Below are 27260 nucleotides of genomic sequence, written 5' to 3' on the forward strand. Positions count from 1 at the left end.
TAACCTACATTAAGCTACATGTTCAACATAAGTTACTGAAATTTTATATCACATTAATAATTCCTTTTCCAACTTTGAACACAAAGTAAAAATTTAAAGACTCGGTGACAATTACCCTTTACAAGTTAGCACTAACTTCTCTAGCAGCTGTGAAAAGGTATGTGGAAGCTTAACTGTAGTAGCTAGAGAAGTAAGTGTATTTTGAAAAATTCCCCAGGAAGTTCTAATACTCAGCCAAGTTTGAAGACAACTGCTCTAGACTGGTTTAAATCTTGGATTCTAATTCTGAGAGGTCAAATTGTAACAATAAAAAGTTATACAGCAACAGGCACACCTAAGAACTTTGCAAACCATCTACTAGCTTCATGATTCCAGGTTTTCATGACAGATTTAATCAGAGAAAAATGAAAACACCCAACACACTGTAAGTCAGGCAAAAGGAGAAAAGAAGAGAAGAGAAGAGAAGAGAAGAAAAAAGAAAGCATCTAAAACACCAAAGAGATAAAGGCGAGAAATGCATCACAAAGCCAGAGAAATCTAGTAATCAGAGAACAAGTTCTAAAACCTGCCAGTGGTGGGTTTTTTTCTAAGCCTTAAATTTCTTTATTAATAAAAGGGTACAAAATTCCAAGACTTTACCACCATCTCCTGCTCAAAACGCCGGAAAATTTGCTCTCGCTGTTGTTGCAGTTTGCCATTGAGCTGCTGTTGGGCTCTTTGCTCTTCTTTTTGAAGAAATCTTAATTCCCGAAGTTCCTGACGTCTGATAAAATTTAATGGCAAGGATAGAGAAAGACAGCAAAAGTTACACCTTTGAAGTAATGCTTTAAAAGAAAAAAAACTTTAAAAGTAACATTTATTTTCAAATGGAAAAGTAATACAAGAATCCAAAATTAGCCAAGACTTTACTCTTGTTTCTCTATTCTTCAGACTCTGCAGAGACTTGAGAAGTCACAAAACCAGTTTAAATCATGTTGTTTCTCTACTCACCTAAGAAACCTCAATTCTTCAGTTTTGGAATCACTATCTGTAACTATCTTTGATGTTGTTACACTCACTTCGACACCATCAACAATAAATTTGCGTGTTTTCTTCAACGTTTTCTTTTGTCTTCTTGTTTCCTGAGTGAGATTTTATTTTAGTTAGGCTTTATATGGGGAATACTAGAGAGAGAAAACATTTTCTTCTTAAAAAAACAAAAACAAGAAACTGAACAGCTATAAAGACTACACTATAAAGTATGAATAGAAATCAGTAAGACTCAACTTTGAAGCCAATTATATCATCTCACACCTCATTTGACTTTCACATGATTTTACAGATAAAATCAATTTTTTTTCAAGCGAAATTATGCATTTTGATGATGTACATGTAGAATTTTTATACCACATCATAATTAGGCACAAGTGGTAACAAGCAATTCACAAAAAAGAGTAATTAGTACAACTTTCACATGTTAACCATTCTTTCCTCTTTTTATCTTGTAGGTTCGCAGATACCTCTGCTTTTCTGTTTTAGAAACACTTACAAAGCAATTAAAAATGAATTCCTGGGGCTCATCCCTTAAAGAATCTAAATCAATAGGTCTGAGGGTGGCTGAGAATTTCATTTTGAAAGGCTCCCATATAACTTATAAACACTGCCAGGACTGGGATTCAAAATCCATTTCATCAACAATAGTATCACCAGCCCTCTTCCATCTCAGGGCTGGAGATGGATGAGTGATTTTAGAGTTACTAGAAAGACAGCACCTTTACCGTACTCCCAAAATACCAGATCTGCCTGTTAGCTATTGCCCAAAATTCTTTATCAAGACCAAACTCTTCATTTCTCAGTTGGTTATCCAAATGCTTTTTAAAAGCAAAGAGAAATAACAGAAGTGTAACACTGCTACAAATACTTCTTGGTAAACATGTAAGTATTCAGAACAGATAATTACTTAGTTTTGATAGGTGGAAAAGGTTAGAAAGCAGAGGGAGCAAAAGGGGAATGTGAAAATACTACATTCAAAATGCATTAGAATTTTTAAGTTGATCTTTGGCACTTACTAATCACCTTTCTTCAGCCTCTTACTGTTGTACTCTCTAGGCTTCCAGTATTCTCACATTGCTCTCCCTAAGCCCTGAACTACGGCCACCCTATCCAGACTTCATCTAAAACCTAAAGTGGGCATGCTCCAAAAATAAATCTACCTCCCTATAACCTCCAAATTTTCCATTTCTTCAGTTCCTACTAAAGTATCCACAGCTAATATCACCTTAATTCTCACAGAAGTATCTGAATTTTTTGGAAAGGCTAACTATTAAGTCAGTGAATGAACTTCAGATTAATGGAATTTCAGCAGGGAAACAACCTGAAAACTGAAGACCATCTAGGCAATACATGTAATAATTTGGGGCAGATACGCAGGCTGATCAGTCATGCCCTGGCGTCCTATCCCTAAGGTCAATTTTCTTCAGTTCTTTCTGCTTTTCTGCCACCTGTCAATCCAGAGTCTCACCTGTATCAGAATTCCATGGGATCTTTTGCTATAAATACGTATTCTCTGGCCCCACTCCATACTTCTACACAGCCCCCCCAGTAACTCAGATTGGAGAATTATGCTTAACAGCTCCAAGTGTTCGAGGGTTAGCATTTGGCTTTCTTCCCACGATGATTCTCACGGCAGTAGTGATTGCTATGACTGAGGAGGTAAGAGTGGTCACCGCACGTGCCAGTGGTAACAAGGGCTGTTTATACCCTAAACATTCTTAAAAAGAGATCATTCTTTCAAGTCCTCAATTCTTTCATATACTGCTGATTCTTGCTACAATTATACCTAGGTATGTACAATAGGAAAACCCAAATTCCAGTAAGCAACTGTACTATACTATTTCTATCAAGTTGGGAAAAATAGATAGGTACTACAAAAAAATTTAAAGATTACATCCAGAATCTTAGGTTTTTTTTTTAATTGATTGCCCTCATAGGCCTTAAGAATTTTATAGGGTTAATACTACACTGATTTAGTGTTGTTTTGTTTTCAAGATGTCAGTTTCACATAAACTCTCAACTGCCAAAATAACAAAGAAACACCCAAACAAGGACCCGTGTACACTTACTTGTAAAGATATTGATCCATTGTCTTTAGTTTTGCTTAGGAAGCTAGAGATGGATAAATTCAAGTCAATGCTGCTATTATCAGCAGTGGAACCAGTGCCTGAATCAGTATCATTTTCCTTTTGATTCTCAGATTCTGGTAACATGGTTTCAGTTTTTGATAAAGCACCTATTTCTCCTTTATTTTCTGCATCTTCAGGGTTGATATTAATACTGGGTATTAGAACAGGCTGAGGTTCACTGGGCTGTGAAGTGGCAGGAACTTGAGGTTCTGCCTTAATTGGCACTTCGCATGGGATATCTTTCTGCTCTGTGTCCATCTGAGCAGTGGCTTCATGAGCATCCCGAGTTTCACTTCCTAAAGCCTTTTGGTCACTATCAGTCACCGCACTTCTGACCTCCATTCCTTCAGTGCTACTCGATTCAGTAATCTCAACTTCATTTGTCCCGAGCTCCTCATTGGTCTCCACTATGTTCTCTGAACTGCTGATTAACTGTTCCTCACCTTTACCTTCTACAGAGTTTTGATCTATCTCATTAGTTTCAACTATTTCTTTAATAGAAACTTCTTCAGTACCACCAGCCTCAGGACCCTCTGTGGACTTGATCACTAATATCTGGCCTACTTCACCCACTTCTTTCCCATCATTACTCTGAGCATCCTCAGCACTGTTTTCAGTTGCCTTCTGAGCAACGTCTTCTGCCTCATTTGTTCCTATCACTTTGCTTGTATCACTGATCATATCTTTTTCAGTTTTGTCATCTCTTCCCAATTCCTCGAGGGTGTCTTCCTTTGTAAACTCAACTTCACTTTCAATTGCCTGAATATCTGCCTCTTTTTCTCCAGTCTCCTGAGAAACTAAATCCATTGTCTGAATAGCAGTGTCTTCAATTTCTTCAGATTTTATAAACTTATTTTCAAATATCTGTTGCTTTTCTTGATCCCCTTCTTCCTCAGGTTTCAGATTCTGTTCAATATTTGTTTCTGAAGTTATCATTATGTTATTTTCTTTTCTTTCTTTGACTGAATTAATGTCCACTGTTTCATGGTCTTCTGTGTCAGGTAGATTTTCAAGCTTGGGTCTCTTCTCCTCTCTCCCATTTTCCTCGATTACTGTTGCTCTATTATGAAGTTCAGCCATAGCTTCTAAATGAGTATCATTAACATGTTCATTAATGCCTACCACAGTATTTTCAGGTTCATCGGTGGTGGGTTTTTCAGTAAGAATTTTACTGTTAAATTTATCTTCAGAAGTATTACGTTCTGTTTTTTCTGAGACAGATTCCAAAATACAAGCATTTTGTGAAAGCTTATCTTCTTCAGAGCTCGCAATACTAAGGTCAGAGGAGGCACGCTTACTTGCAGGTATCGGCTAAAAAAGATTTTATACAGTTTTAGTGTTAAAACATAATTTCAAGATGGTAACCAAAATAACGTTTCATATATAAAAATGATTTAATTCATATATATAATGATTTAATATCTTTATTCAGTAAAATTTGATGAAATTATAAAAATAAAGAATTGACAAATCTTCACATAATAAATATGACAAAAATGGGCAGCAAGGAGCAAACTTAATAAATCTTCATCTCTAAAATTAAAGGTTTTTGTAATGCTACCCATCAATTAATTCTTAGACACAGCTGCAATCATACCTCAAAACTCAACTCTAAAAATGGCCTAAATGAAATTTCCTTTCTAAATACTGACCAGAGAATTTTCTGTTTCCTCATCATCATCCTCCTCTTTGCCATCTTCAACTTCTTCTGTTACTTCAGCCTTTGCCTCTGCAATCAATTCTCGAATTGGTTTGTTGGAATCAACAGTCACAAAGGGATGCTGTTTAATCATTAAAAAGAGCATACTCAGTAACAACTGAAATGCTTGTGAAGTAAATTTCAAATATATAAAACACATTTTTATGTGGCAAAAACATAAACATATAAGTAGGAAAAATACAAACAACTTCAGATGATATTACATCTGGGAAAAGAAGGAGGGGGAGGGAATTGAGCAGGAGTAGGGGCTGCCTGCAACTGTATCTGTACCTTTTTTTAAGAATCTGAAAGAAATATGTCAAAAATGATAACATATTACATCTGGGTAGTAGGTATATATACTTTTCTGTATGTCTGAAAACTTCATAACCTAAAATCTAAATTAAAATTTAAAGCAAGTTTCAAGTACATTACTAGTTTTAGAAAGTAACAGTATGTTTACAATATGTTTAATTGTTAGAAAGTAACAATATGTATAAAGCCTCAATAAAAGAATTACAAAAAGCTTTAAAGTTCCGTTAAAAGTATCTACCTCCTACACTGTTGGTGGGACTGTAAATTGGTACAGCCACTAGGGAGAACAGTGTGCAGGTTCCTTAAAAAACTAAAAACAGAGCTACCATATGACCCAGCAATCCCACTCCTAGGCATGTATCTAGAGAAAACCTTAATTTGAAAGGATGCATTCTCCCCAATGTTCACTGCAGCTCTATTTACAACCGCCAGGACATGGAAGCAACCTAAGTGTCCACTGACAGAGGAATGGATAAAGAACATGTGGTACATATATACAATGGAATATTACTCAGCCATAAAAAGGAATGAAATAGTGCCATTTGCAGAGACATGGATGGACCTAGAGATTGTCATACAGAGTGAAGTAAGTCAGAAAAACAAATATTGTATAATATCACTTATATGTGGGATCTAGAAAAATGGTATAGATGAACAAGTCACAAATGTACAGAACAAACTTATGGTTACCGAGGTGGGGAAGGGGGCATAGGACAAACTGGGAGACTGGGATTGACATATATACACTACTATGCATAAAATATATAACTAATGAGAACCTACTGTTTAGCACGGGAACTCTACTCAATGATCTGTGGTGACCTAAATGGGAAGGAAATCTAAAAAAGAGTGGATATATGTATACATACAACTGACTCACTTGTTGTACAGCAGAAACTAATACAACATTGTAAAGCAACTATACTCCAATAAAAATTAATAAAAAGTGTCTATAAACATCTGTTTTTTGACATAGTTCAAATATTCTTAAGAGTAAGAAGGTATTTTATTCACCTCTGTACACTCAGCACTTGGTGTTTGTCACAGATTAAGGCCTTCAAATGGGGGGGTAGTGAAATAATAAGAGAAAGTGTGTTCCAAGGATATACTTGTTGTACAGAGAAAGGAAATTTTTCCCGCTTCTCCCCCCAGATAAATAGATCAACCGAAAAAACTACAATGGAGGAGTTGTACTCAATCTAACAGTAACTGCTTCAAGACTTGTCATTCTATTTCTCTACCTATACTATTATTGACAAAATTTTATTTCAAATATTACAAACAAGTCCCGCTATAAAACAAAATTATCCAATCACTTTAACAACATTTTTTAAAAGTTAGCAATATTTACTGAACATTTACCCTCACTGTAAGGGACATTAAAAAAAATTAATTAGCTCATGGCCCCTGCCACCAAGGTGCTTGTTTTCTAGTAACTGGAGAAACAAAATGTAAGTGATAAAGTGGAAATAACTAAACAAAATGAAAAAAACACAATTAAACCGAATCAAAAAAGCATACGAGAAATTTAAAAGCTAAATAAATGCCCTTTAATAACAGCAGCAAATGTTTGTAAAGCAAATGTTAACTACTACAATGAACCTTGAGTGAGTCTGCACAGGGAAACTCAAGTGGAGAGAGGGCACACTGAAGGAATCTGAAGCTGTATTCTTCTTAAAGAGATGTTACAACAATTATATGGTTTGCCATTGTCATACTACTCTTATCTTACCTGCAGTAGCTGAGATGTAGTCCACCTGGAATCCACATTCTTTTCCAAGCATTTCTTTAGAAAGTCCTTAAAATTTGAAGACCTTCAAAATAAAATTTTAATAATGACATTCTATTTTTCTTGCTAATAAAAATCAAAACTCTGAGAAACTATGGTTAAGTTCCATTATGTATGTAATAGTATTAATTCAACGTAAGAAAACTAGTTATGAGAATATTAATATGTCATAAGTCATTTATCTATAAATATAAGTTGCATATATGTAAATAGATTCATAGTTTAAGTCATTGAGATACAGCCATATATCCATAAGTATGCTAAAAATCACAAAAATTCTTCCATTATATATATATATATATATATATATATATATATATATATATATATATATTTTTTTTTTTTTTTTTTTTTTTTTTTGTGGTACGTGGGCCTCTCACTGTTGTGGCCTCTCCTGTTGCAGAGCACAGGCTCCGGACGCGTAGGCTCAGCGGCCATGGCTCACAGGCCTAGCCGCTCCGCGGCATGTGGGATCTTCCCGGACCAGGGCACGAACCTGTGTCCCATGCATCGGCACGTGGACTCTCAACCACTGCGCCACCAGGGAAGCCCCTTTCCATTATATTAAACTCCACAAATACAGATCAATCACATATATGCCTCACTTTCTCATAGTACAGAAAATATCTCTTTCATGTAGAACTCAAATCACTGGTATCTTTTAATTTATGGGGAAAGTTAGTTACAGGAGTTTATATGGTCCTTAAGTCTTGAAAATACACCAAAAATCAGTTTTCTACCTCATACAATCTTTGTACCATGTACCTAAATTTAAATACCCTTGGAAAGTTGGAAGAATAAAGCATCAAGTTTTGCTTCTTAAAAAAAATTGTTTAGGAATACGTTACCATTTTGATGGCTGTGCTAATGTAGGGGGCTCAGATTTTGCTATTTTTAGCAGCACTCGCATTGGATTTAATTCATGATGAGGTGGTTCTATCTCAGCCATTTCTATTAAAGTGATACCCAGGGACCAAACATCAGCTTTGTAGTCATAGGGTCTGTCCTTAGATGTTTCACACATGACTACCTCAGGAGCCATCCTATGAAGACAGAGAACTGAAAATTAAGATGTTTAACTTAAGAGCAATGATCACAAACCACGTGAAAGATAGTATAATTGATTATGTGGACAAAATTCATGAGTAATAATAACTGTTGACATAACTAACGCTGCAAATCCATACAACTGAATACATACCAATAGGGGGTGCCGATAAAGGAATCTCTCCTTTGAATTGTCCTTGTGTTTTTAGCTGATACTCCAAAATCCGCTTGAAATAATCATACAAAAGTATTAATGACAGTTTTTAAGCAAAGGACGCTATATTCAACATAAGGGAAAAGCATATCAAGTCTTTAATAAGGCCACTGTTATTAAAGGGTAAGCAAAATAGAAAGATAAATAACTTCTCTATCATCCTAATTTTGACCACCCTCTTTCTACCATACACCCACCCCCCAAAAAAAAACTGCCAAAGAAAAGATTCCATCATTAATACATTTGATACCACCATCCTTACACATCTTCAGATCACAAACTCTCCAGAATTGAAAAAAAAAAAAGTAACTTTAAAATAGATCAGTCTATCCACTTCACCAAAATAAACGCCAACTAGTGCTATATGTGACAATTAAATTAAGGGACATTTTTTCTATAGTGTGAAAAACAGAAATTATACCAAGGCAGCTTTTATGACAGCATATGTCTTGCTAACTTCCTCATAAAATTATACCACAAAGAAAATAATTAGGAACGATGCTTTCTAATTTAAATTATAGGGCACAGCAACATTATAGCTTTATCAGTTGTTAACTCCTTTTCAGCTTAGAGCTCAATCATTAATAGCAACATAAAATTGCTATTGCTGCATAAATTACCGCATGCCATATACATTTAACTTTTAAAGTTTCATTTGACATGCCATGATTCTCAAAACAGAATAAATACCAAAAATCCTGTATTTACTATTCATGCCCCAAGGCCTGGCACAGAATATACACACAATAAACGTCAGCTACTGTTATTAATCATATGTGTAATTTTAACCTTTGTGATACTTTGGCCGTAGAACTCTTAAAACTCATGAAATCCTGCCCTATATTCTAATTACTTATGTCTATTATGTAGTTCTTTCTTTTCTTTTTTTGACCATGTAGTTCTCCTGCTTAAAACATCTTGGCAGCCACCTATTGCCTGTAGAATGATGTTTAAGCTTCTTAATATGGTGTATGAAGTCTCTTGTTACACTAGATATTTCATTAATGTTTTATAATTAAATTAATAAATGAATTTGCCAATAGAACATACTATACTTGGAAGATATATCTGCAGAAAATGCAACATAAATAGATGTATTCAGGACTCTCCATCCCTATTACCCCCCTACTTCCTCAACTTATAACTTGCCATGTTTCCACAGGACGGGATTGAGATCACAATATGAAATTCCTGCCAGAAGAGGTTTTCTACTCAGGCAGAGTCAGCTCAGTACGTATTCCAGTGTGTTCCTAGAAGCTACTAATGGTCTATTCTTTTTAACTTTTTCCCCCTCAGAACATGACTGGGAAAGGAGGTTGAGAAACAGGCCTAAACCACTAAGGTCCACTGTCAACATTCGTACCTCTCGAAGCACTCTTATGAGCAGGAGGTAAACTAAGGAGGGACAAGAAGCCATCTTCATTTTTGTGCAAAGGGGAAAACTAAGGTCATTATGTGCTTTACAGTTCTACTTATAATGATATGGCATATATATGCTGGTCTGTTAAAATAGCATTTTACATACTTACTTCCATTTGTAACAATGTGATCTGACAAGACCATAAAAATTTGATTAGTGTATATATGGTTCTTGAGGATAGTATGGTTCTACATGCATCTGTGTACACTTAATACAATGTCACAGAATTGGAAGGTTCTCTGTATTTATGAATTAATGAAACAAAGTGCAACTATTTTAAATGTCAACCAACTCAAAACTATTTTGGCATTCCTAAATCTTCAAAAATGTACTTATTTTTAATGGCATACATTATTTTACACAGAAGTATATTCCTGTATTCAAATAAGATTTCAGTACACTTACAAAAAAACATGCACTAAAAAAGATCAAAATTATATTTCAAAACGAGCTACAAGACTAAAAAATGATGACATAAAAGAGTAACAGAAGTCAGAATTTTAAGACTCATAAATGAGGTGACAGAACTCAAGGGAAAATTAGAAATAAAAAACAATTTTAGAAACAAAGGCTAAAGTAGGAGGAATGCAAGAGCAAATAAACACAACAAATGCACACCCATTACCACTTCGCACCCATTAAGATAGTTATCATCAAAAATACAGAAAATAACAAATGCTGGCAAGGAGGTGGAGCAACTGGAACTCTTGTGCATTGTTGTGGAAACGTAAACTGGCGCAACCACTGTGGAAAATGGTAGGGTGGTTCCTCAAAAAATTAAACAGAGAATTACCATATGATCCAGCAATTCCACTTCTGGGTATATACCCAAAAGAACTGAAAGCGGGGACTCAAATAGATATTGTACACCCATGTTCATAGCAGCATTATTCACAAAAGCCAAAAGGTGGAAGCAACCAAAGTGTCCATCAATGGATGAATGGATAAATAAAATGTGGTGTATACATATAACAGAATATTATTCAGCCTTAAAAAGGAAGAAAATTAACACATGCTACACCATGGATGAACCTTAAAGACATTATGCTAAGTAAAATAAGCCAGTCACAAAAGGAAAAGTATTGCAGGATTCCACTTACATGGGGTACGGAGAGTAGTCAAGTTCACAGAGACAGAAAGGAGAATGGTTGCCAGGGGCTGGGGGAAGGAGGAAATGGGGACTTAAGCGTTTTAATGTGTACAGAGTTTCAGTCGAGGAAGATGAAAAGGTTCTGGAGAGGCGTGGTAGGGTTGGCTGCACGACAGTGTGAATGCGCCGTATGCTACAGAACTGTGCACTTAAACATGGTTAGGACGGTAAATTTTAAGTATATTTCGCCACAATGAAAAAAAATGAAGAAAGATAAAAAGAACCTGAGAGAAAGTTATAAATACTGATGATTGTCATGCCTGACAAAAAGATAATAAAAGTCTCCAAAGGAGCAAGTCAGTGCAAGGGAACGGAACAAATACTCATATCTATAATTACAGAAAACCTTCCTGGGGGGCGGGGGGCGAGCGGGAAACAAAAAAACAACACTTAGAAAAGTTTAGTCCTTAGAAAAAAGTCTTTGGCATTTAGGCAAAAAGATCACATGACTTACACGAGAAAGAAAATCAGATTCTCATCAGACTTTTCAATAACACTTTATAATAGAAGAAAACAGAGGAACATATTTTAGATATTCAAGGAAGGAAATGTGAACCAAGGATTTTCTATCCAGCAAAACTGACCTTCAAAGTATAAAGGGTAGAAGTGTTACCATTATATAAGAACTCAGAGAGCCCTTTCAGAGAAATCTACCAGAGAATGAACTTCAGACAACCAACATAACCAAAGAGACATGAACAAGAGCGGTGGTGAGCGCTGAATATAGAAGTGAAGGTTAAAATGAGTAATTACAGAATACTCCAAATCTATCTTCAATGTTCTTGAGAAGCAAGATTCTCAGGATAGAAGAAAAGCGATACAGATGTAATACAGAAGGGGCTAAGGGAAGGAAAAAAAAAGGCTTTACCCTGAATTTGAATAGGTCATATGTAGGAACTCATGAGAGCCTAGTTCTGTCCTTTGTAAAGGCCTAGAATGAAGGCAAATCCAGAAACTATAAGCATGTCTAACACTCAGATTGTGGTCTTGAAATACCGTGTCCTACTAAAACAACTTCTTCAGGGCTTCCTGAAGAAATGGCTAATTACAGGTCTGAGGCAGGAAATGTGAAAGATGAGCCTGAAACATCTCAACCTAACAGATGGCAAGGAATCTACCAAAGATTAGTAGAGTCATGTCAAAAAGATTAACAAGCCAGCTTGAAGAAGCTCCCACTGACCAAGATGGTACAACGTGAGCTTTAATAAGGATAAAAATTGTAATAGATTTGAAACCTATAACATAAAATTACATTCATGAATTAATAATGCCATTTAAAAAAATACTGGCCACCAACTAAGGATGAGAGAGAACCAATTCATTGTCTTTAAAGCTAAATAAATAAAAGGAAAGGATCAAGCATTTTTCCTGTCCTGTCTATAGGAACTACACTCCTGAATAACCAAACAGTTGAAGGGAAGTGTCTTTTTATATAAGTATTCCTAATTTTATAATGATGATAAATGAAAATAATGAAATAACTGATGAATAATTACACCAAAATTATTATCAGAAATAATAAACGAAAACAAAATGATGTAATTCATTTTGCCACTCCAATCAAAGAACGGATATAGGCATTAAACATCAACAGCTGCTAACATCAAAAAAAGATCAAAAAGCCGGTATTACATGCCTCCCAATGAAAGAACACAAAACCACCTATAGTCTTGCCAAAAAAGTCAGACTTGAGACTGATGAGGCTTTTGGATTCATCTGCAAATTGAGGGAAATACAGAGAGGAACTTACTAAAGTCATCAGGAGTACACAGTCAGCAAAATGCAAGATGAGAGAAACTCTACAGGTCCAACAGCCTAGGTCCTATACATCAGTGTTTCTCAACCTTTTTTTCATCTCTCTCCTAAGGAGCCTTTTTAGACATTTTTTCCAAATCCTCCCTCCCCCCCATGAAATTTTAATGCCACAGATATACTGTATATCTGTTTGTGTATATCTATGGGCCTTTGGAGGGTCACAACCATGGTAACACTAAAATTTTTTGTCCCCAAAGAACCAACTTTCTTTGAGAAAGCATGCCATGAGAATGAATGCCATAGATAAAATGTAAAGAGAAAAAAGGAATGACAGGGCGGTGGGGGGCAACCTATAAATTAAAAGAGACTTAGAAGAAAAAGCAGGTTTTAAATATGGGTAAGTCTAAACTCTAAAGTCTAGACATGAACACTGGGTGATAGAGCCATAAAGAAACACAAGGAAGTGATTACTATAAAAGTCAGGATATAGATTACCTGTGGAGAAGGGAGGGACAGTGTGATTGAGAGCGGGCACATGAAACAGCTGCTAGGGTGCCTGACATAGTTCTAGTTCTTTTTTTTTTCGTTGAGGCATGCGGGATCTTTCGCTGTGGCGTGCGGCCTCTTTGTTGAGGCTCGCAGGCTTCTTCTCTCTAGTTGTGGCGTGTGGGTTTTTTCTCTCTAGTTGTGGCTCTCAGGCTCCAGAGAGTGTGGACTCTGTAGTTTGCGGCACTTGGGCTTAGCTGCCCCGCGGCATGTGGGATCTTAGTTCCCCGACCAGGGGGGATTGAACCCACATACCCTGCATTGCAAGGTGGATTCTTTACCACTGGACCACCAGGGAAGTCCCATTCTATTTATCTAGGTGGTGGTCACAAAGCTATTATGTACAAAGCTACAAGTCAATAAGCTACACAACTGTTAGTGTGGTTTTCTGTATCTGTAACCATTTCTTAATAAAAAGGTTAAAATTTAGTAGTATATCAAATTATACCTGTTTAGATGTCATGACAAAGTGAAGTGAAATGACTATGATCACTGGTATCAGCATGGCCTTTGAATATATTTTGTTTTTAATATCCATCCAAAATACCCAAATTTAGACTTCATCACCAGATTTTTTTTTAATTCATATCTTGGGGATACTTACTTCTATTTGTATGCGTATATGAAATTCATTAATTTCCCATCTAAAATCTACATCTATTTCTCCTTATGAAATTATCATTTATTCCCTCAGTGTAAAAAACAAAATTAAAAATTCTAGTCCTTACATTTATTTTAGGCATCTTTTTCAGACTTAAGGTGAGTTACTTTGTTAGTTTAGCCAAGATACTATATCTACAAAATAAAATATAAAACTAAACATGGAAAAAAAAACCCACTAGATATGAGTTTTGGAAATGAACATAAAACTAAGTTAGTGGTTTTACATACTATAGCATTTTCTACATGTATTATATTTACAAGTATTAAGTCTACATACAAAAATTTAAGGGAAAAATAATTAGCCAGTCTTTTAAAAGTGTGCCATTTTAAAAATAAAAATCCATCCTTTCTTACTTTTTAAAGAGTCTTTATATGAGGTACCTATACTTAGGAATTCTGGGAGTTAATGGATAATTATGTATCCAAGGAAGTTTTGTTTTGTTTTTTGTCCACACTGCATGGTGTATGGGATCTTAGTTCCCTGACCAGGAATTGAACCCGGGCCCTCAACAGTGAAAGCACCGAGTCCTCACCACTGGACCGCCAAGGAATTCCCTCCAAGGAAGTATCTTAAAAATTAACACTGAGGAGATACGGGGATATATGTCTATGTATAGCTGATTCTCTTTGTTATAAAGCAGAAACTAACACACCATTGTAAAGCAATTATACTCCAATAAAGATGTTTAAAATAAATAAATAAATAAATAAATAAATAAATAAAAGCATACAGGAATTGAAAGACCTGTACTCTGAAAACTATACAACACTGTTGAAAGATATTAAAGAAGACCTAAATAAATGGGGAAAAAAAATTAACACTGAATAATTCTCCATGTTTCACGTATTTGAATATAATTCTCCATGTTTCACATATTTGACTTGTAACAAAACAATATTAAGTTACAGACATACGGGGGAAATCTCAAAGCACAAATTCAAATGTTTTATATAAAGGAATAAACTTACCCAACTTAATATCGCCATCTAAGGTAAAAAGAATGTTTCCAGCCTTTAGGTCTCTGTGGATGATTTTATTATCATGTAAGTAGTTCAATGCCTCTAAAGTCTGCTTACAAACTACTTGTATTTGGGACTCAGTTAATGGTCTCTCAAGCTCTACAAGGAAAAAAGTAAACAAATCTGCATTTTGTACAGTGAAAGCATACCAGCAGGCTATATAACTTTACCATCACTGCCAAAGATCATACACAATGAATTGATTTTTAAAAAACTATACACAAAACTTTCTTCACATATTATACTCAATGTTTAATTTTAGAATTTTATTACAATTATCCAAGAATATAAAAATAATTAGGCTGATTTCTTAACTTACTGAATGTCTCTAAACAATAAGATAAATATATATGTATAAATGTTTGAAATCATTTGACTTTTTAAAGTATAATTTAAGATATAAACATGAAGAACAAAAAACCATTTACCAAGCATGACAGCATCCACTGCTCCACCTGCACAAAATTCAATGAGGATCTGCAGGCAAATAAAAAAGCATGTGTCTAACATGACATTGAGTTTGAGTATTTTTTCTTCAATTTAGCATAAAAGATAAAGAAATAGCTATAAAATAACCTAGGTTACAGAAACAATAGTATGCTAACAACCATAAAGATTTTCTTTGTAAAAAGAGTTACAAGTCTTAATGATATACAACTAAGAAAGCACAAAGAAAACACATTGTGGAAATATGTGCATTTTTGTTAATCTTCATTTTTAGTGTCCCTGCTTCTGTAAAATTACCAGGTGTAGAATTTTTATTCAGGACAGTATTATATATCCATTTCATCACCACTGAAAGATTTTATACTCTCCTTTTTAAGGTAACTATTGAGAAGTAAGTGATCAAGTATATTTTTTAACTTTATTTCTAGGAATAAACCCTGAAAAGAGAAACTTTTAGTTTTTCTAAAAAATAGGAGAAAAAACATATACAAAAGCTTCAGATCCTAGCTCAATTATCACTTCCTGATGGATGCCTTCCCAGACCTCCCTGGTACATACCACCATGCACCTTTCCTTCTTAACCCTTATCACAGTTTTAATTTTATATTTATTATGATTGTTTGATTAATTAATGTCTATCTCTCCCACTAAACTGTCCCTCACAGTTGTCCAGCTTTTTATTTTGTAATAGTCTCAAGTTAAGATCTTATCTATTTATTAAGTTGTCTAGGAATTCATTTTCATTACTATCTCTGGAAACATTCTGCTAGAACTCTGAACAACTATATTAGAAGGCACCACACTAATAATAACTACAGACTTTATTTTTAATTACATACCTTAACAAATTGTGTAGCTTCACACTTTTTTCTCCTCTGTATAACAACACTTTATTTTTTACAGGAGCTTGCCAATAAATTGTTTGGAAATTCATTATATCATATGAAAAATAATTTGAGAGACAGATCATTACTCATCCTAGAGATGAGTCAACAAGTCATAAAGGTTAATTGACTTATTCAAGCTCCTGCCTAGCGTCACCAAAATCAAAAAATAAAGGCCTTTTGATTCCCAATCAGGTACAGCTTGTACAATCTACTCTTCTTTCGTAACACTTTGTTTCTTCCTTCAAGGAGAAAAAACTAAAACTCCATTTCAAAAAGTCCTCTTGATTAAATTAGATCGGTGCAGAGCAAGTGACTGACTGGTTATTATACTAAATATTAACACTTTACTTATATATTTATTTATGCCTAATATTTCCTAAAAATGAATAAAATTTTTACATACAGACTTGGCCACTACATCATGCACTAAAGTTGGGCTTGATAATATGTAAGATAAATGTTGGGTTGGCCAAAAAGTTTCCATAAGGGAAAACCTGAATGAACTTTTTGGCAAACCCAGTATTTAACATTTCTAGTAAGCATTTTATAATTTATTACATGATTTATCAAAAGTTTAGTATAAGAAATTATAAACAACTGCAAAAAAACAAAAGAAACTCTAAAACATTTTAAGTAAATGCTTAAATTTAAATCAAGACACTTAAATTTAAACAAGACACTTCAAACTAACAACATTGTAAATCAACTATACTTCCATTAGAAAAAATAAAATTTTAAAAGTGCAGGAAAAAAAAGACTTCAAAGAAAGAAAGAAATTCCAACTGGGAAAAAAAATTAATTAAAAACAAGAAAGGCATCTAATTTCATTATTTAGGAAATTTAATATTCTTAACGAAGTTTCTACATTTGAGTCCAATGCCAAACAATCATGAAATACAGTACAATCTGAAATACACATCAAAACATCTGTTGAAGGGGCTTCCCTGGTGGCGCAGTGGTTGAGAGTCCGCCTGCTGATGCAGGGGACACAGGTTCGTGCCCCGGTCCGCGAGGATCCCACATGCCGCGGAGCGGCTGGGCCCGTGGGCCATGGCCGCTGGGCCTGCGCGTCCGGAGCCTGTGCTCCGCAACAGGAGAGGCCACAACAGTGACAGGCCCGCGTACCGCAAAAAAAAAAAAAAAAAAACATCTGTTGAAGCTAAGGATAATTATGTTGTTAATGACCCTCTCATCAGCAGGTCAATTCTCATTCAAGTAGCATAAGTGACTAAAAAGAAGAGGTAGTACATAAAATAGGCCTACAAAACTTATAAACCTCTTTAGGACAATTAACCCATTTTGGTTATTCCTATAGATTAACAGAAAATACTTACCCAAAGATTGTTCTCATAATAGAAGGCATCTAGAAGTTTCACTATATTAGGGTGATCACAAGATGCTAATATATCAATTTCAACCATGTAATCTTCAAGTTCTTCTTCAGATTTGGTGTCAATCACCTTTGCAGCAGCTAAAACATTGGTCTCTTTATTCTGGGCCTAAAAACAAAAGTATCAAAAGTTCATGCTTATAACACATACTTGCTTTTTAAATTTTTTTTTTAATAAACTTTATTTTTTAGAGTAGTTTTAGTCTCCCAGCAAATCTGAGCAGAAAGTACACAGAGTTCCCATGTACTCTCCTCCCTACACATGCACGGCCTCCCCCCCATCAACATTCTGCACCACAGTGGTACATTTGTTACAACTGATGAACCTATATTGACACATCATTATTACCAAAAGTCCACTGTTTACATTAGGATTAACTCCTGGTATGTGCTCTACGGGTCTGGACAAATGTACGATATGTATCCACCATTATAACATCATACACAATAGTTTCACTGCCCTAAAAATCTCTATGCGCTGCCTATTCATCCTGCCCTTCTTCCTAACCCCTCCACTGATCTTTTTACTGTCTCCATAGTTTTGTTTTTCATACAGTATGTAGCCTTTTCAGATTGGCTTCTTTCACTTAGTAACAAGCATTTAAGATTCCTCCATGTCTTCTCATGGTTTGATACCTAATTTCGTTTTAGCGCTGAATAATAGTCAATTATATAGATGTGCCAGTTTGTTTATCCATTCACCTACTGAAGACATCTTGGTTGTTTCCAAGTTTTATCAATCGTGAATAAGGCTGCTATAAACATCTGTGTGCAGGTTTTTGTGTGGACATTAAGTTTTCAACCCCTTTGAGTAAGTACCAAGGAGCAGAATTACTGGATCATATGGTAAGAGTATGTGTAGTTTTGCAAGATACTGCCAAACTGTCTTCTAAAGCGCCTATACTATTTTGCATTCCCAACAGCAATGAATGAGAGTTCCTGCTGCTCCACACCCCTGCCAACATTTGGTGTTGTTGGTATAAATTTTTGTCATTCTAATAAGTGTGTCGTGGTGTCTCCCTGTTTTAACTTGCAACTCCCTAATGGCATATGATACTAAGCATCTTTTCATATGCTTATTGGCCATCTGAATATCTTCTTCAGTGAGGTGTCCAAATCTTCTGGCCATTTTTTAATCAGACTGTAGGTTTTCTAATTGTTGAGGTTTAAGAATTCTTAATATATTTTGAATAACGGTCTTTTATCAGATATATCTTTTGCCAACATTTTCTCCAAGTGGCTTGTCTTCTCATTCTCTTGACATACTTATTTTTTAAAGATAGCCTAAACATAAATATTAACTGATGCATGCTTTTCACTGTGCTAAGTGCTTTATATACACATACGATAGAATTTCAAATTGCAGGCTCTACTGGGTCAGACTGGTAGGGCTCAAATTCTGACTCTGTCACTTGTTAACTATGTTGCTTGGGCAACTTACAAACTCCCTTTTTTAGTTTTAGCTTCCTCATCAATAAAACATACTTATATCTCACGAGTTTGTGAGAATTAATAAATACTTGCCAAGTGAAAAGAATACATATAAACATTTAATACAACACCTGCCACACATAGTAAAAAAGATTCAAACATCTTATCTGGAATTATTACTATTATTATTTAATCCTCAAAATGACCCCATGATATATTAGCATCCCTACTTTTAAGGAGGATAAATAAATTTAGAGACATTAAAAGGCTTCCCCGAGGTCATGTAGAGCTAGTAAGAGGCTGAATCAGGATTCAAATCCTGGTTGTTTCCAAAGCCCTTTCTTTATTTTAATCATTACCCTTTCCAGTTTCCCTATACGTCCATCAGTTTAATTATTTTTCATTGTTTTTAGTACTTTAACTTTTCCATTTTAATTGAATAACTTCTCACCTCCATTTATTAGAAATGAAAGGTTTCCAAATATGTAGTAGAAGCCAAGATCATTTTTTAAAGTTAGGAATCAAATCTTAAAATACTAATGGGTTTTTAAAAGACATTTCAATATTACATATGTTACCATCACTTCAGTAAATCTATCACCTTAAAAGAAAAAATAGCAAACTTTCAAAAGCTAGTAATAAGTGTCTTAATAAACAAATAAATGTCCAAATCCCATTTTTAATAATTTATAAGGAGATAATTTTACAAAAAAATAATGCATGCACAAAATATTCATCAAAGCACTGTTTACAATAAAGAAAACTTAATCAGCCTAAATGTCCATTAACGGGAACCTACTTAAATCATTCAGTATGCTTCTACAATGGAAAATTATGCAACCATTATAATTATTTGACTAACCAATTAATATTTCTTAAGATGGGACAAAAGCCACAACATATCACTGAATGGAAAAAAAGTAACTTACTAAACACAAAAGGTATGCAGTTTTACAAAAACTACACATCCATTTTCACACAGGGATAGCTACATAAGAAATATCTGGAAAGACATCATCAGTGGGGATGGCAGAGTTTCACGTGCTTTTGACTTTTTCTATATTTTTCATATTGTTTACATTTTTAAATGGACATGTATTATTTTTACAGAGGCAATAAGATACAAAAAAATCAGTCTATGGGATATTTCTTAGGGATCTATTATCTAACCTTTGAGATGATGATGAAAGAATAAACAAATCAGGTATCAGCCTATATATAGGAATTCTCCTAAGTAGATTTTGCTACATTTTACTTCCTTAGGTAGAAAGAATAAACAAACCAGGTATTAGCCTATATATGGGAATTCTCCTAATTAGATTTTGCTACATTTTACTTCCTTAGGTAGAGGTAAAAATTAATACTAATTACTAACAAAGTAACCCTAATGTTTAGGGTTCACAGAATATGTATGGATAAAAAGATAACTTTATCAGTCATAACTACCACTCTAGAATAATATGCTAATCCACCATATTTTATCAAATCTACGAAGTCTTTTAAGATGTGCCATTATCTTACGCTCCACTAAGAAAGAAAAACTGCCAGGCACTTTATCATTTAGAACTTTCACATTATTCCTTTTTAAGAGCTCTTCTGGATAAATATAGACAAAAATTGTTAGCGTATGTTACCCTTGTGCATACATGAAAAATTAAACACTTCTTCACATTTAACTCTTGAGTCACTTTTTCACTCACAATTATCTAATGTCTGTGTTTTTCCACAAAATATCATTCTCTAGCCATGAAAAGCTTTGGTGATGCAGCATTTCTTTAAAAAGTGCCCCTCTACTACTGTCTCCAAAATTTTCTTTGAAGCCACTGTCTCCCATTTTGCAATTATAATGCTGATACTTTCTTGATCTTACCACAGGTGCTAAATGAAGCTTTCAGATGACAACTAGGACTCACATTCTTTCTTCAAAACGTTCTTAAATGGTTTATTGATTGAAACATCAAGGGTTTGCAACTGTATGACACCAGAGATACAACTACGTTCACAAAGCATAAGCAATGACAGATACATCACAACTGCCATCTGGCGAACAATACTAAGGCGTCAATCAATAAATTGGGACATATCCCAATTAGAGAGATGTTTAAAAGTTAAAAGTCTGGGGTTCCCTGGTGGCGCAGCGGTTGAGGGTCCACCTGCCGATGCAGGGGACGCGGGTTCGTGCCCCGGTCCGGGAAGATCCCACATGCCGTGGAGCGGCTGGGCCCGTGAGCCATGGCCGCTGAGCCTGCGCGTCTGGAGCCTGTGCTCCGCAGTGGGAGAGGCCACAACACTGAGAGGCCCGTGTACCGCAAAAAAAAAAAAGTCTATCATAACTGCTAAAATATGACATTACGTTTATCTCTCTAAGAAAGACACTACAGTTGAAAAAATAATAAATAGAACTCGCCCTCCCCCAAGTCAGGAAATAAGCCAGTGAGAAATAAGCCCTTCTCTCACCATTTTAACTTAACACTTTGGGAAGAAAGAGTACAGAGGAACTGTTCTTAAAGAGGAACACTATAAAATACAAGCCCTGGTAAGAGACCAAGGATATTTTGAGTAAAGTTAAAAGTCATCCTGCTTCTGCATGCCTCTACCAATGTCCTGGAAGATTTTAAAGATGTGTATTTTACTTGTGAATAGAATGGCATGAAAGGGGAAAAATAATTAATACTAGATAATCTCTAAAGTTCTTTGTAGTAACAAATTTCATTATTCCATTGCCCTGGGTATACTAATTAGACCAACAATAATACCATTTGGTTTAATATAAATAATAAATAAAATTTACATTAGAAAATATAGTGCTTCTTACATTATTGTTTGAAAATAACTTGATTACTCATCAGGATCTGATTCCAGAGAACTCTAAAAATCAAAACTGAAATAAACGTTGTTAAGTGTGTAAAACTATCAACAAACATAATGCAAATAGAGTGTTAAAAAGAAACAGTCTCGGGACTTCCCTGGTGGCTCAGTGGTTAAGAATCCGCCTTCCAGTGCGGGGGACCAGGATTCGAACCCTGGTCCAGGAAGATCCCACATGCCACAGAGCAACTAAGCCCGTGCGCCACAACTACTGAGCCTGCGCTCTAGAGCCCACGAGCCACAACTACTGAGCCCACGAGCCACAACTACTGAAGCCTGGCGCCTAGAGCCCGTGCTCCGCAACAAGAGAAGCCACAGCAATGAGAAGCCCGCACACTTCAACGAAGAGTAGCCTCCGCTCGCCGCAACCAGAGAAAGCCCGTGCACAGCAACGAAGACCCAATGCAGCCAAAAATGAATAAATAAATAAATTTATTTTAAAAAAAACCAGTCTCATCTACCACCTAAAGCATGAAAATTCTTCACATAAAGATGTAATTATAACTAAACAAATGTTAATAAAAACAAGAATGAAATAACAAATACTCAGATATTAATTTAAAGGAGACATAACTTAAATACATGAACAGTTTTCAGAGATCAGTTGTGATCACTTAAAAATCACTATGTTTTTATCTTCACGAATCACAGGAGCCAAGGAAAGAGACTGGAATAACTAAAACTCAGAAACCTGGAGGAAAGATTCTGCAGAGCTGAAACTGAGCTCCCTGAGGAGAGAGTGCTGCTCTGCTCAGCTGCTGTTGGCAGCTCTGAACTTGGAAGAGGATCTTGTGGGGCTAGGGTACCTTTTGAAGAAGAGGAGACTAGCCAACTGGAGCTGGTGTTAGTAAGGGCTGTGATGAGGCTGGCTCTGTGAGTGCTGGAAAAACTACAAACTGAATTCAGGACTACTGTTGCTGGAGTGAAGAATTTCCACTAGGATGATGGTCAAAGTAACAGGAAAGCAGACAGGGAGCCCACAGGAAACAAAGAGAAAGGTGTAGGTTCTTTCTTCCTCCTCCTCCTTGCAGCCTCCCTCTAGTGCTCCATACTTCTGAAACCTAAAAGTGAGCAGCTGGCAAGTCAGAAATGTGATTTGCAAAATCTTAGAACAGCATCACAAAGTAGAGCCATAGAAGGGGGTGTCTGGAGCTGAAAGACACGAATTTAATAAGTGGCATAATCCTTCTAAAACAGATGAGGATTATAGATGGGAGAACTAAGACACAGAGTAGTATTAAATATTTGGTTATGCAGAATCTAAAAAGAAATGATACAAATGAAATTATTTACAAAACAGAAACAAACTCATACTGGGAAGGATGGGGGGAAGGGATAGTCACGGAGTTTGGGATCAACATGTACATGCATGTACCAGGCCCCAGGTTCATTCCCCGGCACCTCCAGCTGTTAGTTGGCTTTCAACAAGCCCCTTAAAGGCAGACTGAGCTATTCTTGGGGCTTCCCTGGTGGCACAGTGGTTAAGAATCCGCCTGCCAATGCAGGGGACACGGGTTCGAGCCCTGGTCCGGGAAGATCCCACATGCCACAGAGCAACTAAGCCCGTGCGCTACAACTACTGAGCCTGCACTCTAGAGCCCATGCTCAGCAACGAGAGAAGCCGCTGCAATGCGAAGCCTGCGCACCGCAACGGAGAGTAGCCCCCGCTCTCTGCAACTAGAGAAAAGCCTGTGCACAGCAACAAAGACTCAACGTAGACAAAAATAAAATAAATAATAAATAAAACTTTTAAAAACATCTATGCATTTAAAAATAAAGAAATAAAATAGATAACCAACAAGGACCTACTGTATAGCACAGAGAACTCTGCTCAATGTTATGTGGCAGCCTGGATGGGAGGGGAGTCTGGGGGAGAAGAGATGCATGTATATATATATATAGCTGAGTCCCTTTGCTGTGCACCTGAAACTATCACAACATTGTTAATCAGCTATACTCAAACATAAAGTAAAAAGTTAAAAAAATTAAAAACAAATATTGATTAATAAACATTCAAAGTTCCAAAGAGCAGTTAAGTGAGGGAAAAAAAAAAGAATAGCACTAGAGAAAGCAGATAGTTTTAGATTGTTTAGCTATTGTTGCTACCTGTTTTACATTATATGCTAATTCTGGTGATCTTCTCAGAGCCCTGATACGATTTTGCTAGGAATGAGTGTGAATATCAAATGAGAATAAAATTACTCAACATCACTTGGCAAAGATATACAGTTGCTTTCCATTATTTGTGCTAGTTATGTTCTATATAGGTCACTACAAATCCTGAATTAGTGAATACTGAACCACTGCTCCTAAAAGAAATACACACACACACCCCTCCTCACATAGATTATAATCTTCAATCTCAAAAACAACCCATCCTGGTAGATTCTATTTTCTTTGTTTTACAAAAGAGAAAATGAGGGTCAGAAATGTTAGGTGGCTGCCCCAATTAACAGGTGCCAGAGCTGGGATTCAAACCCCATCCAACTCGTCCCAAAGCAGGAGCTTCTTGCACTTCACTACATTGCTCTCTACTGTCTCCATCCTTTGGAAATCTCTGTATGAGAGCTGAGACAAGAAGACGTAGCATCACCTAGTTCAATCTCAGCATGTAATGTGTGGGTCTAGGGACTCACATTTTACATAGCTTTGCACACGTACACAAATGACTGTGAAAGTAATGCATGTAGAGACTTGGGGACTACAAACAGATTTTAGCAAGTAGACAAATTCACAAATACAGAATCCGCAAATAATGAGGATCAACTATACTCTTCCCATCTGGGAAATATTACAGAAATCCTTTTTAAAAAAGCATTTTTCGGGGAATTTCCTGGCAGTCCAGTGGTTAGGACTCTGCGCTTCCACTGCAGGGACCATGAGTTCATCCCTGGCTGGGGAGCTAAGATCCCACATGCCGCTTGGCATCGCCAAATAAATAAATTTTTTTTTAAAAAAGAATTTTCATCTCATTTCCTGAATTCTGCAAAAGAGAAAGGAATATACTCTATATTCTCTTTATATTCCCAAACACTATTTTATTTATATTGTTCTGGTTATTTATTGAAAACTGAGTTACTGCCGGTCAAGATACCAACAGCAAAATGTCAGTAATAAGTTAATGTTGGCTAAATCTGCAGTTTCCAAAATGTTTTACCAATTCTCAGATCACACAGTTTTCCCACTTATTTCAAGGACTTGCTGACTCGGAGCAGCCTGAATAAACTGAAACATTATTGACAATTGTGTGAAAGATAAGCTGTGGAAATTTGCATAGGCTATGTAGTTGAAAAGATGAAAAAGTGAGAACACGAAAAGACAATTTCAAAAAAATATTTAAAAATACAACAAAGATGTACTACTTCTGGACATTAACTCAAGAAAAATAAAGGCTTTTAGATGGTAAGGAAGGTCATTGCCACACAACCATTCTCAACGTTAAATTATAAAAGGACCAGAACATGCTGCTGTCAAGGTAAGTTATTCCACACAAATACTAAGATTTTTACAAAGAAGGAAAAAAGAAAAGCCAGCACGTTAAAGCTATTTTTGCAATCCAAAGTTTCAGTTACCTCTTTTAAAACATAAATGTATACATGCTAGGAATTTGGACTTCATGTGGTATTGAGTACAAAACATAATGCGGTATTTAATAAACACCAAATAACTTTAGTAATAGTACAGAAGTAGTTGCCTACTCTGAAAGGAGACTTTCTTTCTCCTTTCATAGAAAAAGAGAAAGAGAAAAATGATGACTATATAGAGGGAGGGAAAAAATGTGAAAAGGAGAACTGTTAAGTGAAATAAAGCAATGTGTAGAAGAGTATTTTAAAATATGACCCCTTACTTTTTTATTTTGAAAAATTCAAACCTACAGAGAAGTTGAGTGAACAGACAGTGAACACCCATACACCCCTCACCCAGAGTCACCGATTAACATTTTGTTATATTTGCTTTTCTCACTCTCAATACACACACACAAGATCCACATACATATATTTTACATATATATGTAAAAGATATGTATGTATGTGTATAGATATGTATATACTAACACACACACACATGCATTTCTTTTTTACTATGCCACTTGCAAAGTAAGCTGCACTTCACATATAACCACAATATAATTAACATACCCAAAGAATTTAACATTGATACAATATCTAATATATACTCCATATTCAAATTTCTCAAATATCTAAAAAAAAAAACTCCTTTATTGCTTACATTTTTAAAAGTTCAAACCATGGATTTGTCTGATTGTTTCCTCATTATCAGATTCAGGTTAAATATCTTTAACAAAAATACTACATTTGGTGATTATATACAGTTCCCACTGAATTACATCAGAAAATACAGTTCCTCCTGTTACTGTTGATTAACCCCAGGTTTGATCACTTGATTAAGATGGTATCCATCAGCTCTCTCTACCAAAAAGGTACATTTACTGGGTGATACTTACTTACGATACTTACGGGGTGAAACCATGTTCCTCCACAGCCTTCCACACAATGATTTTTTTAGCATCCATCAATAATTTTTGCCTGAATTATTATAGTGTGGTTGCAAAATAGTGGTTTTTCTAATTTTATCAATCTTTATATATTAACCAACTAGCATTCCTCTATTAGGCTACTATTTTGTTGATATTTTTGTTGCTCAAAACTAACCGGTATTCTTTGGGCATGTCCCCATTAATTTCTGAGCATATCTTTGCTTTCTGGTCCAAGATATCCAGGCTCCTTTGGGAAAAAACGAGTAGTGGGGAGGCTTTTACTTTTCAATTTTTATCACTTTTGTACTTCTCTAGCCCAGACCTGGATCAGACTTTTCAACGAGCCCTGGCTCCTTTTAGTGGGGAATGGTATTTAGAAACCAAGAGCTAGGAGTACTAGTTATCATTACTTCTAGGCCTTTTCAGTGGAAAACAGGAATATGTATATATGTAGTGTGTGTGTGTGTGTGTGTGTGTGTGTGTTGGGGGCATGAGTGCATGTTTTATCACGAGTTCAAACTAAAACCTCCAGTTCAAAAATCAATGTCACAGGGTTCCTCCTTACATTTCATGCTTATAACCCCTGTCTCCGAGTTACAACCCTAGTTCCGAAAACAGCACTATAATAATTAATTTGCTCTATCCTATAGTACATATAAAGTATTTTCAGAATTATAACATTAGTATCACTACTAGTAACAAACCTATTTAATAAAGTTCAAGCATTCTTTGCTGTTCTTTTTATCCTTTAAATATATCCCACTAGTCAGAGCACTCTATTCAAAAATCATTTGGGACTTCCCTGGTGGCGCGGTGGTTAAGAATCCGCCTGCCAATGCAGGGAACACGGGTTCGAGCCCTCGTCCAGGAAGATCCCACGTGCCACAGAGCAACTAAGCCCATGTACCACAACTACTGAGCCTGCACTCTAGAGCCCACGAGCCACAACTATTGAGCCTG

General features: G+C 35.7%; 1 protein-coding gene across 2 annotated transcripts in view; it reads right to left on the reverse strand.

Annotated features, from left to right (window-relative positions):
• Positions 1-27260, reverse strand: part of SLK (STE20 like kinase) — a 57651-nt gene that overhangs the window by 21782 nt on the left and 8609 nt on the right. For both annotated transcript variants that reach the window (XM_079899179.1, XM_079899178.1), the window contains exons 2-11: positions 17448-17612; positions 15208-15256; positions 14729-14878; positions 8166-8238; positions 7813-8007; positions 6908-6989; positions 4814-4942; positions 3102-4472; positions 991-1121; positions 640-763 (exon numbers count right to left, since the gene is read on the reverse strand). In XM_079899179.1, the coding sequence (XP_079755305.1) occupies positions 640-763; positions 991-1121; positions 3102-4472; positions 4814-4942; positions 6908-6989; positions 7813-8007; positions 8166-8238; positions 14729-14878; positions 15208-15256; positions 17448-17612 (2469 nt within the window). The remainder of the gene's footprint in view (positions 1-639; positions 764-990; positions 1122-3101; positions 4473-4813; positions 4943-6907; positions 6990-7812; positions 8008-8165; positions 8239-14728; positions 14879-15207; positions 15257-17447; positions 17613-27260) is intronic.

The sequence above is a fragment of the Stenella coeruleoalba genome (genome assembly GCF_951394435.1).
Source record: "Stenella coeruleoalba genome assembly, chromosome: 16".
NCBI classification, from domain to species: Eukaryota; Metazoa; Chordata; class Mammalia; order Artiodactyla; family Delphinidae; genus Stenella; species Stenella coeruleoalba.